Genomic DNA, 17,201 nt, shown 5'->3' on the forward strand with positions numbered 1-17,201 from the left:
GCTAAGCCACATGTGAAGACCAGGAGCTGGACTTGGTTGTCAGAGGCTATTTGAGACACTCCATTTGGAACATTTAATCGGTAGTGGGAGCTTATCACCACCACGCCCGACAATAGCAACCTTAAGGAACCATGACAACACAAGAGATTGCGCAGATGCTTGAAATCCAGAGCAATACACACAAAATGCTGGAGGAACTCAGCAGGTCAGGCAGCACCTATAGAAATAAATGGTTGGCATTTTGTGTTCAGACTTCATCATGACTTTCAAATGTTGTTGAAGCAGTTAAATTCATGCAGGTGCAGAAATTTGCTCTTGTATTCATGTCACTACTGTCTCTCTTCTCTCCAGGACAGACTCTATTCATGTAGTTGAGAATATAAGACCATAAGATATAGGAGCAGAAGTAGGCCATTTGGCCCATCGAGTCAGCTCCATCATTCAATCATGGGCTGATCCAATTCTTCCAGTCATCCCCACTCCCCTGCCCTCTCCCCATACTCTTCAATGCCCTGGTCAATCAAGAACCTATCTATCTCTGCCTTAAATACACCCAATGACTTGGCCTCCACAGCTGCCTGTCGCAACAAATTCCACAGATTTACCACCTTGTGACTAAAGTAATTTCTCCAGATCTCTGTTCTAAACTGATGTCCTTCAGTCCTGAAATGCCCTCTTGTGTTAGACTCCCTTACTATGGGAAATAACTTTGCCATATCTAATCTGTTCAGGCCTTTTAATATTTGGAATGTTTCTGTGGATCGCCGCTCGTTCCCCTGAACTCCAGGGAATACAGCACAAGAGCTGCCAGATGTTCTTCATACAGTAACACATTCGTTCCTGGTATCATTCTTGCAAACCTTTTCTGCAGCCTCTCCAATGTCAGTATATTCTTTCTGAAATAAGGAGCCCAAAATGGCACACGGTACTCCAAGTGTGGTCTCACGAGTATAGAGCCTCAACATCACAACCCTGCTCTTATATTCTACACCTCTGGAAATGATTGCCAACATTGCATTTGCCGCCTTCTCCACTGATTCAACCTGGAGTTAATCTTTTCCCAATTCCTTTTGCATCTCTGCATTTTAAATAATAGCCTACCCATTTATTTCTTCAACCAAAATGCATGACCAGACACTTACCAACATTGTATTTCATTTGCCACTACTAAGCTCTCTAAGTTTTTCCTGCAAGCTCTCTGTTTCCTCAACACTACCTGCTCCTCCATTTATCTTTGTATCAGTGGCAAATTTAGCCACAAATCCATTAATCCCATAGTCCAAATCTTTGACGTACATCGTAAACAGCAGCGGTCCCAACACCAACCCTTGTGGAACTCCACTGGTAACCAGCAGCCATCCAGAATAGGATCCCTTTATTCTCACTCTCTTGTTTTCTGCTAATCAGCCAATGCTCCACCCTTGCTAGTAACTCCCCTGTAATTCCATGGACTCTTATCTTGCTAAGCAGTCTCATGTGCGGCACCTTGTCAAAGGCCTTCTGAAAATCCAAGTACACCACATCTACAGCATCTTCTTTGTCTACCCTGCTTGTAATTTCCTCAAAATAAAAACACAGTAAGTTAGTCAGACAGGATTTTCCTTTCAGGAAACCATGCTGGCTTTGGCCTATCTTGTCATGTGCCTCGATGTACTCTGTAATCTCATCCCCAACAATCGATTCCAACAGCTTCCCAACTACTGATGTCAGGCTAACAGGTTTCCCACCCTTCTTAAGCAGCGGTGTTACATTTGCAATTTTCCAGTCACGTGATACAATGCCAGAATCTATTGATACTTGAAAGATCGTTATTAATGCCTCTGCAATCGCTCCAGCTACTTCCTTCAGAACCTGAGAGTGCATGCCATCAGGTCAAGGAGATTTATCCACCCTCAGACGATTAAGCTTCCTGAGCACCTCTCAGTCGTAATTTTCACTGCATATACTTCACTTCCCTGACACTCTTGAATGTCTGGTATACTGCAGAGGCCTTCCTGCAAGACTTCAGGTCTTCCTGAAGACTGATGCAAAATATGCATTCAGTTCCTCTGCTGTCTCTACATCTGTCATTACAATATCTCCAGCATCATTTTCTATTGGTCCTATATCTACCCTCAACTCTCTTTTACCCTTTATATACTAAAAAAAGCTTTTAGTGTCTTCTTGATATTAGTCACCAGCTTCTTTTCATAATTCATCCATTCCTTCCTAATGACCTTTTTAGTTTCCTTCTCCAAATTTTTAAAAGCTTCCCAATCCTCTATCTTCCCACTAGCTTTGGCTTCCTTGTATGCCCTCTCTTTTGCTTTTACCTTGGCTCTGACTTCACTTGTCAGCCAATGTCCTTCTTCCATTCAAAAATTTCTTCTGACTTAGAATTTATCTGTCTTGCACTTCCCTCATTTTTCACAGAAACTCCAGCCATTGTTGCTCTGCTGTCCTTCCTGTCCCTTTCCAGTCAACCTTGGCCAGTTTCCCTCTCATGCCATTGTAATTTCCTTTATTCCACTGAAATACCGATGCATTGGAATTTAGTTTTTCCTTCTCAAATTTCAAAATGAACTTGATCATATTGTGATCAGTGTTCCCTAAGGGTTTTTTAGCCTTAAGCTTTCTTATCACCTCCAGATCATTGCACAACACCCAATCCAGCACATCCAATCCCCTAATGGGCTCAGCAACAAGCTGTTCCAAAAAGCCATCCCTTAGACGTTCTACAAATTCTTTCTCGAGATACTGGCCTGGTTATCCCAATCCACGTTCTTGTTAAAATCCCCAATGATTATCATGACGTTGCCTTTCTGACATGCCTTTTCTATCTCCTGCTGTAATTTGTAATCCACATCCCGGCTGTTGTTTAGAGACTTGTGTACAACTGCCATTAGGGTCCTTTTACCCTTGCCATTTCTTAACTCAATCCATAGAGACTCTATACCTTCCAATCCTATGTCATCCCTTACTAATGATTTAATATTATTTATCATACATAGGACCACACCACCCACTTTGCCTACAAACCTATCTTTCTGATACACTCTATATCCTTGGACATTCAACTCCCAATGGCAGCCATCCTTTAGCCAAGTTTCAGAGATGGCCACAACATCATACTTGCCAATCTGTAGCTGAATTTGAGGATTGTCCTTTTTATTTCTTATGCTGCATACATTCAAATACAACACTCTCAGTCCAGTATTTGTTGCTTTCTGTTTTAACTGCACCACGCCTCTATTGCCCTGTAACACATCCCACTGGCTGTGATTATGCCTCATCCCCTGCCTGTTCTTTCTAGTATCTCTGTTACACGCTACCTTTGATTTATCTCCGTTTTCCCCTTCCTCAGCCCTGTCACTCCGGTCCCCATCCCCCTGCCAAATTACTTTAAAGCCTCCCTAACAGCTCTGTTAAACTTGCCAGCTAGGATGTTGGACTCCTTTGGGTTCGGGTGTAGCCCATCCTTTTTATACAGGTCATATAACAAGGCAAACAATGCATTGAACAAATCAGTTGCTTTTATTTGTAATTGCACTTTCCTCTGGGATAAGGCATTTTGCTTCTACGTAGTGGCACAGACAGCAGTTTTATTACTGGTGGTGATGTACTCCTTTACCTAGTCACATGGTGACTACTTCTTTAGTTAATAGATGTATTGATGAATAAGCATTCATTGGATGGAAGATGTACTTACTAATCAAGGCCTGCATTTGGCTCAGAGCATTTGGCTCAGAGGCCATGCACATTCTAACCATAGCTGACATTAGAGGTAGGAACCATCCTCAACTATTGCTGCCAAGTATTTTCTATTGCTGCTCATGTTGCAAGATGTGACCTATTTTTATTGCTGAGTAATGATACAGAGTTAAAGTTTCAGCATGAAATTTTCCAATACCCTATTTAGCACACTTGCTGGGCACCTAATTAAACCACAACCCAACCCACCCCCATGATTTATGGGGACAAAGCACCTGTAGTTTTTTGTAAGCTATCCCCTGCATTTAACATCTTCTTACGGCTGCAAGATCATGAATAATTACTTCCTTTATTTACCATGTTTCAGACTATGAAGGAATGTTCTTCATTGATTCTATGACATTGCCAGGTAATCTTAGCCAAACAGCTGATGTTTTTCTGGTTACTGAAGCACCAGTTAATTTAGATCATAATATGTAATTGCCAAGCCTACCTGAATATGTACATTTCTAGCTTACAAGTACAGCAGATGGGCCACACATTCTATTTTTATTTTACATATTTGCGATAAGAATTCCAACTGTGATGGGGGCCCAGCCTGATGTACACCGAAGTCATTTGTTTTACAGCTGCTCCCATTGCTCCAGATCAAAAGAACACATAGGACATATCAGAACTGTATTTGACACAAGGCCATGTTGTGATTCCAGTGTGTATACCCTCTACTAAATGGCATCTGCTCTGCAAGTCTCCTCTGAAGTCACCTCCCACAGAGAAGGACAAGGTCAATATGTGGAACACAACCATCTGTAGATTTCCTCTCAAATCCTGCACCATCCTGATTTTGGGAATGTATTGCATTTCTTCCTCTCCCTGGGGCTGAATCCCGCCAGTCCCCATCTAACAATGTTGTGAGTGAAGTTTTGAATGTACAGACCTTGTATGTTCCTGTAAGAATAAAAAGTGAGGCTAACAGATTTAAGGAATCTTGGTTTTCTAGAGATATTAAGGCCCCAGTTAAGAAGAAGGTTCTGCATAGCAGGTATGTGGCAATAAAAGCAAGATGAGTTATTTCTGTATAGAAAATGCAAGAGGACAAGAAGGAAATCAGGAGGGCAAAAAGAAAGTGTGAGGTTGCTCTATCAGACAAGGTGATGGAGAAGCCCAAGACGCCCTTCAGATATATAAAGAGCAAATGGATAGCAAGTAACAAAATTTGTCCTTTTATGCATTTATAGATATTAAATGGATTTTTTGTGTCTGTGTATACTCAGAAGACAGAAAGAGAGTCCATAGAAGTGAGGCAGCATGGCAGTGAGTTCATGGACTATATGTGGATTATGGAGGAGGGGCTTGGATATATATTTGGATAGACAGGGACTGCTTCGGGATAATCAACATGGCTTTGTGCACGGTAGGTCATGTCTAACCAATCGCTGAGTTTTTTTGAGGAATTTACCAGGAAAACTGATAAAGGAAAGGCAGTGGATGTTGGCTTCATGGACTTCAGCAAGGCCTTTGAACAGGTCCTGCATGGGAGGTTGGTCAAGAAAGTTCAGTCATTTGGTATTTAGGATGAGTTAGTCAACTGGATTACATTGGCTTCATGGGAGAAGCTAGAGAGTGGTAGTAGATGGTTGCCTCTCTGACTGGAAGCCCGTGACTAGTGGAGTGCCCCCAGGGATTGGTGCTGGGTCCATGGATGATAACTTGGAAAACTGGATCAGCAAATTTGCGAATGACGTCAAAACCAGGGCATAGTGGACAGTGAAGAAGGCTATCATAGCTTTCAGCATGACCTGGTCCACTTGAAAATGATCTGAAAGGTGGCAGACAGAATTTGATGCAGACAAGTGTGAGGCGGTGCACTTTGGATAGACAACCTAGTGTAGGACTTACAAGGTGTGTGGTAGAGCACTGAGAAGTAGGTAGAACAGTGGGAATTTGGGAAAATGGATCTATAATTCTGTGGAAGTGGCATCACAGGTTGATACGATTGTAAAAAGAGCTTTTCATACATAGGGCTTCATGAAAACTGGACACAGGGATTTTGACTTCTGAATACTTTTGGGTGTATTTTATGGATTTTGGGCTGCTGATCATGAAAATTACCATGAAATTTGCCTATTTCACACCATTTTCTTGAAATGCCATTTATTTGTTATTTCAGTTCATAATTAAAATTAGAATAATGGATGCCAAAGTTGGGGAAGGCATTTTTGTTGGTCCACAAATCAAACAAGCCATTAATGACAGACAATTCAAAGAACCTATCGTGGGGCTGGAGAAAATTGCATGGAAGGCATTCAATGATGTTGTTGAAAATTATTTTCTTGGCAACTATAGAGCAGCAAACTATGTGCATGTGACAACATGCTTCACACATGCAAAATCATGAAGTTCTTCCCTACAAATCTTGGCACTGTCAGTGGCACTGGAAGCTTTCACCAGGATTTTGTGATCATGCAGATATGGTATCAGAGCAACTGGTATCTATCAATGCTGGCTGATTATTGTGGGACACTTAGATGAGAAGCCTCAGACGCTGAGTATATCTGAAAGTCATCAACAAAACATTTTTAGATTAATTGAACTACTGCAAAGCATCAGCACCATTAGACAAATAAATTCATTATATTCAATAAAAGTTTATTTCTTGTTTCTCCAAATTCCTAGATGATACAAGTAGTCTGAAATTATGTTCAGCTTCAGGCAGTCTGTTTTTGATTTTAAAAAAACAGACCACTGGCACAGTAAAAATAGTTCAAAGATGTTAAAAGACTCTAAGTTTGAAAAAACCTCACCATGCAGTTTTAGGGCTTTATTCCCTAGAGTGTAGGAGAATAAGGAGAGATTTAGTAGAGGTATGTAACATTATGAGAGGTATAGAGAGAGTTAATGCAAGCAGGCTTTCCCCATTGAGATTGGGCAAAACCAGAACTCGAGGTTAAGGGTTAAGGGTGAAAGATGAAACGTTTAAGGGTAACATGAGGGGGAATTTCTTCACTCAGAGTGGTGAGACAGTAGAGTGAGCTGCCAGAGAAGCTTGGATAGGTATGTGGGTGGGAGGGGCATGGATTACTATGGCCCAGGTGCAGTTCAATGGGACTAAGCAGCATAATAGTTTGGCATGGACTAGATGTGCTGAAGGACTTCTCTGTGCTGTACATATTCAATGACCGTATGAGAGTACCCTCACTAGAAAGTCTGTAGCAATGCAAAAGGCAGATTACTACCATCTTGTTGAGGATATCAAGGATGAATAATGACTTTTAGCTTTTTTGTGATATTCTCTTCCTGTAAGTGGTTTAACATTCAAATAGCTCATCATATACTGAGAATGTAGCGTATCCATTTTCTATTACAGCCTGCCACTCGGCCTGCTGCAAATTATTTCCCTATTTGTTGTATATTAACTAATAAAGTTTTCAAAACCTACTTGAGTATCATCCCAATTTTACTTACAAGTCAGTCTTTAAGTATTCAAGACTTCCAATCTTTTCAGTTTGAGGGTAACCATTAATATCTTTCCCTTCCCATGTATAGCGGAAGCAGAGAAGCTGTGAAACAAATAGCTTATGAACTCGTAGAAAGTAAAGCCAAAGAAGGCATTATATATTTTGAAGCAAGATACAATCCACATCTACTGGCTAACTGCAATGTTGATCCGATTCCTTGGAATCAAACACCGTAAGTAATCTAACTATTATTTTACAATTTGTTTTACAGAAATATTTTGTTGTAGAAACATAATGGTTAACTTTAAGAGCTGCTTTCTCTCGTTCCCTTTATTGGTTAGATTGCGTAAAGTTTTTTATATCAATAGATCACAATGTGAAAAGTATAACATTTTATAGCTTTTGGTATTTATTACTTCCACAAATCAGGTTGTTCTGCATCAAGAGGGGACAGGAAAGAACAACATTATTATTAGGGTGGAAACTAAACTAAAAATTCAGCTAGATGAAAGGGCACTGAGCAGGCACAGAAGGCTTGGTGTATTGAAATGTTTATCTTCTGCCATTTATTTTGAATACTGCTTCTAAGATGCAATTTCTTTAACATAGGAATTCTAATATACGGAAGCGCAGCAATGAAAGATGTAAGCACAGAGTCACTTATATGAGAATGTATAAGGCTCAGCAGTCAGCCACTCAAAAAATAGTTATTCTCTCCACCTATTATCATGGAGTTGTGTCTGAACAATTTGCTGTAATAGCTATCACAATCTGTTCTGCAGATGGTCTGGTCATTCGTCCATCATTCAGCATGTAAGCAGTTAAATATAAACTTTCTGTGCCATTCTTCTTCCAAGTTTGTGTGAGTCCTCCAATTCTGGAACATTTGGCACTTTCATATAATGTTTTGGAGATGCATAGAAATTCATAGAGCCATACAGCAAGGGAACAGACCCTTCACTCCATCTCATCTATGCATACTGAGAAGCCTGTCTTTGATAATCACATTTACTGTGTTTGGCTAACATCCTTCTCTACCTTTTGTATTCATGCACGTATCTAAATATCTTTTAAACACTCTATTTGTACCTTGCTGTCATCTCCTCCAACAGCTCATTCCATATATCCATTACCCTTTGTAGCAATAAACTTGTTTTTTTGATCCCCTTAAAATCTGTCTATCCTCACTTTAAAACTGTGCCTCACCTACCCTAAGTAAAAAGACTGTGGCAATCTGCCGTTCCCGTTCCTCAAAATTTTATAAATTTCAGTAAGGTCAACTTCCAGCTTTCTTCACTCCGGGATTAACAGTCCTAGCCTGTACAATCTCTCCTTATTATGCAAACCCTCCAATCTAGGTAAAGTTGCTCTGAATCTTTTTTGCATTCTTTAACTTACTTGCGTGCTTCCTCTGGTGTGGCAACCAGATCTGCACTCAGCACTCCAAGCATGGCCTTCCAACAACTTGTACAAGTGTAACATGAGGCCTCAACTGTACTCAATGCCTCAGATGATGCAGTAAGCATCCAAACACCCACTTCACTACGATGTGTCGCTACTTTCAGAGAACTTCCGACTTATACTGCAAAGTTTTCTGTTCAGTAACACTGCACAGGGCCCTGCCATTCACTGTACACTTCCTGTTCTGTTTTAACATTACAAAATGCATCCCTTCATAATAGTTCAAAATTAGAATTAGAATCAGGTTTATTATCACCAGCATGTGACGTGTAATGTGTTACCTTAGTAGCAGTAGTTCAATGCAATACATAATATAGAGGAGAAAAAAATAAATAAATTAAAATAATAATTACAATGATGATGATGATAATAATAATAAATAAGTAAAACAATAGTATTTTTTTTTAAAAAGTGAGGTAGTGTCCAAGACTTCAATGTCCATTTAGTAATTGGATGGCAGAGGGGAAGAAGCTGTCCTTGAATCGCTGAGTGTGTGCCTTCAGGCTTCTGTACCTCCTACCTGATGATAACAGTGAGAAAAGGGCATGCCCTGGGTGCTGGACATCCTTACCAATTGGCACTGCCTTTCTGAGATACCGCCCCCTGTAATTGTCCTGGGTACTTTGTAGCTAGTACCCAAGATGGAGCTGACTAGACTTAGATCCCTCTGCAGCTTCTTTCAGTCCTGTGCAGTAGCCCCTCCATACCAGACAGTGATGCAACCTGTCAGAATGCTCTCCACGGTACATCTATAGAAGTTTTCAAGTGTATTTGTTGACATGCCAAATCTCTTCAAACTCCTAATAAAGTATAGCCGCTGTCTTGCCTTCTTTATAACTACAGCGATATATTGGGACCAGCTTAGATCCTCACAGATCTTGACACCCAGAAACTTGAAACTCCTCACTCTCTCCACTTCTGATCCCTCTATGAGGATTGGTATGTGTTCCTTCGTCTTACCCTTCCTGAAGTCCACAATCAGTTCTTTCGTCTTACTGATGTTGAGTGTCAGGCTGTTGCTGCAGCACCACTCCACTGGTTGCCATATCTTATTCCTATACACCCTCTCGTCACCACCTGAGATTCTATCAACAATTATTGTGTTGGTGACCTTTCACTGATCCCTATGGCACAATGCTGGTTACATGTCTCCAATCTGAAAGCACCCCTCTACTTCCATATCCTGGCTCTTTCCACCAAGCCAGTTTTGTATTCAGTTTGCTATCTTACCCAGGATGCCATGTATTCTAACCTCCTTGACCAGTCTACCATGTGAAGCCTTCTCAAAAACCTTGCTAAAGTCTATATAAATGACTTACACCAGTTGACCCATGTCCCTGATAACATAGGAACAGAATTAGGCCATTTTGCCCATCGAGTCTGCTCTGCCATTCAACCATAGCTGATCCCTTATTCCCCTCCTCAGTCTCACTCCCCAGCCTTCTCCCTGTAACCTTTGATGCCGTGTCCAATCAAGAATCTATCAAGCTCTGCCTTAAATACACCCAAAGGCCTGGTTTCCACAGCTGCATGTGGTAATAAATTCCACAAATTCACCACCCTCTTGCTAAAGAGATTTCTCTGCATCTCTATCCTAAATGGACCCACTCAATCTTGAGGCTGCGCCCTCTCGTCTGCGACTCCCCCACCATGGGAAACATCCTTTCCACATCTACTCTGTCTAGGCCTTCCAACATTCGATAGGTATCAATGAGGTTCCCTCTTGTCCTTCTAAATTCCAGCAAGTACAGACCCAGAGCTATCAAATGTTCCTCATGTGATAACCCTTTCGTTCTTAGAATCATCCTTGTGAATCTTCTTTGAACCCTCTCCAATGGCAGCACATTTTTTCTTAGATGAGGAGCACAAAACTGTTCACAATACTCAAGGTGAGGCCTCACCAGTGCCTTATAAAGCTTCAGCATCACATTCCTGCTCTTGTATTCTAGAACTCTCGAAATGAATGCTAACATTGCATTTGCCTTCCTCACCACTGGCTCTACCTGAAAGTTAACCTCCAGGGAGCTCTGTACAAGGACTCCCAAGTCCCGTTGCATCTCAGGTTTTTGGATTTTCTCCCTGTTCAGAAAATAGTCTCCATGCATTTTCCAACATTGTATTTCATTTGCCACTTTCTTGCCCATTCTCCTAATCTGTCTAAATCCCTCTGCAGCCAACCTGTTTCCTCAACACTACCCGCCCCTCCACCGATCTTTGTATCATCTGTACACTTGGCAACAAAGCCATCTATTCTGTCATCTAAATCATTGATATACAGCATAAAAAGAAGCAGTCCCAACACTGACACCTGCAGAACACCACTGGCAACTGGCAGCCTACCAGGAAAGGATCCTTTTATTCCCGCATGCAGTCTCCTACCTATTAGCCAATGTTCTAACCATGTTAGCAACTTTCCTGTAATACCTTGGGCTCTTAACTTGGTAAGCAGCCTCATGTGTGGCACCTTGTCAAAGGCCTTCTGAAAATCCAGATGTACAATGTCCACTGCATCCCCTTTATCTATCCTACTTGTAATGTCCTCAAAGGATTGCAACAGGTTCATCAGGGAAGATATTTCCTGAAGGAAACCAAGCTGACTTTGTCCTATCTTATCCTGTGTCACCAAGTATTCCATCACCTCATCCTTAACAATTGACTCTAACATCTTCCCAACCACTGAGGTCAGGCTAACTGATCTATAATTTCCATTCTGCTGCCTTCCTCCTTTCTTAAAGAGTGGAGTGACATTTAAATTTTCCATTCCTTGGGCATCATGCCAGAGTTCAATAATTTTTGAAAGATCATTACTAATGCCTCTAATCTCTACCTTTCAGAACCCTGAAGTGCAGCTCATCTGGTCTGTGTGACTTAATGCACCCTTAGGTCTTTCAGATTTTTGAGCATCTTTTTCCTTGTAATGATAGCTGCGCTCACTTGTCTTCCCTCACACCCTTCAACATCTGGCACGTTGCTCGTGTCTTCCACAGTGAAAACTGACACAAAATACTCATTTAATTCATCTACTGTTTTTGTCACCTCCTCAGAAAAAAAAATCAAATTTGTGAGACATGATCTCCCTCAAACAAAGCAATGTTTAATGTCTCAATTCCAACCTTGCCTTTCCAAGTGCAAACAACAACCTGCCCCTCAGAATCCTTTCCAGTGTTTTTCCCACCAATGAATTAAGTGAAGCTCACCAGACCACTGTTCCCTGCCTTTCTTTCCAGTCTGTTGTAAACAAAGGCCAAAGTTAGTTTTCCTCCAGTCATCCAATACTTTCCTCATGGCTAATGATGATATGAAGCTTGATATATGATATGATATATGGCTTTAAAGTAAGGTGTGGGAAGTTCAAGGGGGATATTAGAGAAAAGTTTTTTTGCTCAGAGAGTGTTTGGTGCATGGAATGCACTGCCTGATTCAGTGGTCGAGGCAGACACACTAGTGAAATTTCAGAGACTACTAGACAGGTATATGGAGGAATTTAAGGTGGGGGGTTATATGGGAAGCAGAGTTTAAGGTTTGGCACAACATTGTGGCCTGTATTGTGCTATACTATTCTATGTTCTATGAAATAATTACAACCAGGGCCCCAGTAGTTCCCTTGTATGCTTCCCACTGTATCCTAGGCTATGCTTGTTAAGGCCCTGTTTATTTACCCACCTTTATGTATTTCAAGACTGCCAATTTCTGCACCTTAACATTTATATGTTTCCATCTATCTCATTATTTTGGGTTGCTGCATCCGGGATCAATATTTGCTTTCACATTAAACAACTGGGAGCTCTCATTTATAGCTCCTTGTAATTAAGCATTAATTTGCTTAAATTAATTTGTTGTAGTGCAATGGCCAGTATCTTATACAGTGTTTAATGTGAACATTAGTGTTTACTGTGCAACCCCCCTCACCACTAGTCCATAATCGTGCTCGAAGACTTTTGTCTGTTGCAGCAAAATGTGTCATGGGGTTTGAATAAGTCACTCACCAGTATTCCAGATCTCCCCCATTTCCCCTCCCCCCCCCCAAATTTTGGCTTTTTGATTTACATTCAGACTGCTGACATCCCTATTTACTGTACAAATGGAGTGCGAAATTCGGTGTGTAATCTATTTTCACTTCCCTAAACGTTTTGTGTATTAGCTTGTTTTTCCCTATTTTTACACATGTCAGCATGATCGAAATAACTTTCCTCAAAAGAACCAAGGTAAGCTTTTTTTTTTGGCATAACCTGACTCATTCATCCTATGTCTGAATTATCTAAATGCTTCATGATTGTCCTTGCCTCTTTTTAAGCTTGCAACCAATGATATTAGGCTCATTAGCTAATAGTGTCTTGGGTAATTACAGTGATTATATTTCTTCTTTGAATATTTTGTCCTAAATATAGAGAAATTGTCAATGGTGATGATGAGAACCCACATGTGTCTTTAACAAACTTTTTATTGATGGCTAAAGTCAAAGTGACCCTAAATGCTGTTAGTAGTAGGTGACAGTTTGATTATTGTAGCCAGTGTATCTGTTTTAAGAAAAATGACTTCATTGGTTGCCTAGTGTAGCTGCCATTGCCTTCATAAGGCAGAGGAAAGCTAAGCAGTATAGAACTCTCTTGAGATTCTGGTTTGAATTGGCAGGTGTAATTGGAGTGGAGACATCAGACTTCTATGAAGGGCCAGTTACTGATGCTACTGCTTTGATCACCAGCTCTTCTACTAGGAATTAACTGTGTTACATTGCTGAGTGTTACTTCCAACTGCGTCATTGTTCAGTCCAAATTCAGTGCCTTGAAAAAAGTATTTGTTCTTTTACGTAAAAAAAAAACAAATAAAGTATTTGTTTTTTTCACCCAACCCTTTGTTCACGTAAATGAGTACAGTATTACAATCAGGGATTCTGATAAATTTAACTGACAATTTTTATTTGTGGATCATGTTTCACAGCAGAGATCCCCCCCCCCCAAAAAAAGGGAAAATCATGAAGCATGTAAAACTAAAAATTCAAAAACTAATGTATTCATTCCCCTTTGCTCCGTACCTAGTTGAATCACCTCTCCCAGCTATTACAGTCAGTGGAGTTTTGGATAAGTCTTTGTTAGCTTTATGCAGTGTTGGAACAAGATTTGGCCATTACTCCTTGCAAAATGCTCAAGCTGTGTCAGGTTAGTTGGAGAGCCGCAGTGGACAGCAATCTTGAGATCTTGCCAAAGATGTTTGATCAGATGAAGGTCAGCACTCTGACCGGGTCACTGAAGGACATCAATTTTCCTCATTTGAAGCCACTCCGTGGTTGTTCTGGCGGTGTGCTTTGGGTCGTTGTCCTGCTGAAAGACGAAATTCCGTCCTATTTTAGGCTTTCTGGCAGAGGTTAGCAGGTTTTTATCCAGGATCTCCCTGCGTTTAGCAGCATTTGTCTTCCCATCATTCCTGACCTGATTTTCAGTCCCTGCTGTTGAAAAGCATCCCCATAGCACGATGCTACCTCCACCACACTTTACAGTAGGGATGGTGTTAGCTCACTATGCGCAATATTTGATTTATGCCACATGCACCGTTAAACAAAAGCATATCCTTGCCCTTAAAGACTTTACAAAGCATTACTTAGAAGATATTGTAAATATGTGAAAGGAGGTCTTGTGTTCGGATGTGACCAAAGTGGAACTTCTTGGCCTCAACACTAAATGGTATATGTGGCGTAAATCTTATACTGAGTCAAAGTGAACTCTGGCAGAGAATTGAAATGCATCAATTAAAGTGTATCAATTCCTTTTTTGAAAGGTTTAAGTTAATTTTATTTGCTAAGATAAAGTATTTTAAGATAAAATAAAATAGTTTCTATTAAAATTTATATTGTGCAGTTATCTAGATGTGGTTTTTAAAAACAAAGTCAAGGTTTTTCAATTGTTTCTGATCCATGATGTGTGTCTGCAATGAAATCAATATCAAACCTGAAATAAGTACAGTGGTTCTGTTAAATTATTTACATGGGGACATGTGCTATTTTGTTTTGGATTGAAATAGTATTAATGAAGAAGACATTGATTGTTTCAAAAAAAACCAGTCCTACTCTTCTGAAACTACCATGTTGGCTGGTTTTATCCAAAATGGCTGCTTGAGTATGTGCCAGATGTGCGTTTTCAGTCTGCCTCTGACATGTTTCCTTCTGTATCCAGTGGGGACTTGACTCCTGATGAAGTGGTTCACCTTATCAACATGGGCTTCCAGGAAGGAGAAAAGGATTTTAAAATTAAAGCAAGATCCATCCTTTGCTGCATGCGGCACATGCCAGGTAATACATCATTGCACAAGCAAATATAGTCTTTCTCCTTTGCCCACTCTTTTTTAATCAAATTTGCATATAATGGCCATTTTTGATCATTATCAGCATTGCTACCTGAAGCATTTGATAAATCTATTGATGTTCAATCCTTGTTCATCATTACTAAAAGTGAGGTCACCAAGCTTAGTCCCAAAACTAAATGGTGTTGTCACACCAGTCTTTTCATTTGACCTATTTTTGGCCAGTTGGACCATGAAGAAAAACAGCCTCATTCTTTCCAACGCTGTCATGCTGTGGTGTTGCCAGTGCTTTCCCCTGTGATTGATGCCGCTGTTGTTTCTAGGTCCATTTGGAGCCTTGTAGAACTTACGATTATCTTCAGTCCTTTATGCCATTTTAATTTATTTTGTATTTTCATTGTTTTATACACATCATCAAATTTAAAATAAATAATTTCTTACTGCAGTAAGAAACAGGCCAGAAATTTGGGATATAGGAGTGGAGTACTTTCTAGAGGCAAATTGGATGGAATGGAATTTCATTTGGGGTCTGCCTCTGTCGGGTCCTGGTTTATCTTTTACATCCACTCCACCTTCTCTCTGACCTCCTACAGTCAGTTTCCTTCCAGTCTGTTTCTTCCTCTCTTGTAAGCTATCTACCATCCCAACTGGCAGTTCTCCCTGATGAGTTTGTTGTAGCTATATTAACACATAATTGGAAAAACAGAGGGGAGGAAAACATGTGTTCTCATTAAGACTTATTTCCAGGATATTTCCAGTATTCCCAGCACAACTCCCTTCTGAGTTCTGAAACCCATTGTCAAGTCCTTTGACTTGAAAGGTCAAATTACAAATTTTCTGAATTCTAATTTCTTCCAAGAATCTGCTGGACATCAGGCAATTTCAATATCTTTTCAACTTAGGACTGTCTTCCATCTACCAACAACTGAGATTTTTCTGTGAATTATCTTTGAATTGTGTTCATCTAGTACAATTGGATCTAGGATTCATTCTGTCCTTCTGTATGCCAAATCCAACTTAAGGCAGCAACGGAAGATTTACACACGACTAACAATCCATAGACTTTAAGAATTATTTTCCATGTGTTCTCAGTGGAGTACTAGGAAGTGATGCAAACATAGCCTTGGGAATACTTAATGAATCTCTACTTAAAGATAGAAACTTGAGTGGACCCGATTTATTGTATGTCTTATTCTTCACTTAAAATAAGGTAATTGATCATTGAACCAGGCAAGATTATGAAAAATAGAATGTGCATTTTAAAAAAAATCTTTAAAACATTGGAAAAGGTCCCTTTTAAGCATCTGGCATATGGATCTGGAAGAACAGTTTGTATATAGCTGTCACAAAATATCACCATTCACCACTCCTCCAATCCTGTGAATATTAAGTTAATAAATTTAGACTGGAAAAAAACAACTGTATCTTAGTGAATTTTTTTGGGTGCAATCCAGCAATGTCCACTATCTAGTATATTACACACCAATCTTGGAATAAGAATATTGAATTATGAAGTGAATTAGTGATTGATAATATCTCGAATGAAGAATATATTGATGGACTTTTGGTCAATAGGATGGATAACTTCCATAGCTCTATAAGAGTGACAGTGTGCAAGTTCATAGGGTGGTAAAAGTGGTGCAAGGCATGTTCGCCTTTATTAGTTGAGGCAATGAATTTGAGTTATGTTACAGCTTTATAAAACTCCTGTCAGGCTGCATCAAGGGTATGCATTTAATTGGAGTTCCCCTTTATAGGAAGGATATGGAGGCTTCGGAGTGGATTACCAGGATGCTGCTTAGATTAGGGGACATTTACTATAAGCAGCGGCAGATGCGGACGGTAGACCTGATAAAAGTTTATAAAAGTACGATCTTGAACATGTTAACCCTGGCTGACAGTGGTAAAGTGACAAAATTACGCTTTTGGTATTTCTTTTCAGAATGGTCGGCTGAAGTTGTACATTTGTGCAAGAAATATCGCAATGAAGGTGTTGTGGGCATTGATTTGGCAGGTGATGAGTCTTTAAGTACTGACATCCATTCAGGCCACGGTGAAGCCTTTGAGGTATGTGTTTCGCGTTCACATAACTTTAACAGGAAAGACTGGGAGCTTGTATTCAAAAATGAAAACAATCCCATTTGGTCTGTTGGACATGTAAACTTTACAACAGATAGAGGTGGTAACACAATGCGTTCCTTGAACTGCTCTCATCAGAAGGCATTCAGTTTGCTCTGTCGCACTCTGAGGGAGACATTTACAACAGCATTTCCAATGATCCTCCTGAACAGAGGACTA

General features: G+C 40.2%; 1 protein-coding gene across 2 annotated transcripts in view; it reads left to right on the forward strand.

Moving 5' to 3' along the window:
- ada (adenosine deaminase) overlaps positions 1-17,201 on the forward strand; it is an 86,391-nt gene that overhangs the window by 48,811 nt on the left and 20,379 nt on the right. For both annotated transcript variants that reach the window (XM_059980555.1, XM_059980556.1), the window contains 3 exons: positions 7,237-7,380; positions 14,777-14,892; positions 16,846-16,970. In XM_059980555.1, the coding sequence (XP_059836538.1) occupies positions 7,237-7,380; positions 14,777-14,892; positions 16,846-16,970 (385 nt within the window). The remainder of the gene's footprint in view (positions 1-7,236; positions 7,381-14,776; positions 14,893-16,845; positions 16,971-17,201) is intronic.

The sequence above is a fragment of the Hypanus sabinus genome, chromosome 9 (genome assembly GCF_030144855.1).
Source record: "Hypanus sabinus isolate sHypSab1 chromosome 9, sHypSab1.hap1, whole genome shotgun sequence".
In the NCBI taxonomy this organism is placed as follows: Eukaryota; Metazoa; Chordata; class Chondrichthyes; order Myliobatiformes; family Dasyatidae; genus Hypanus; species Hypanus sabinus.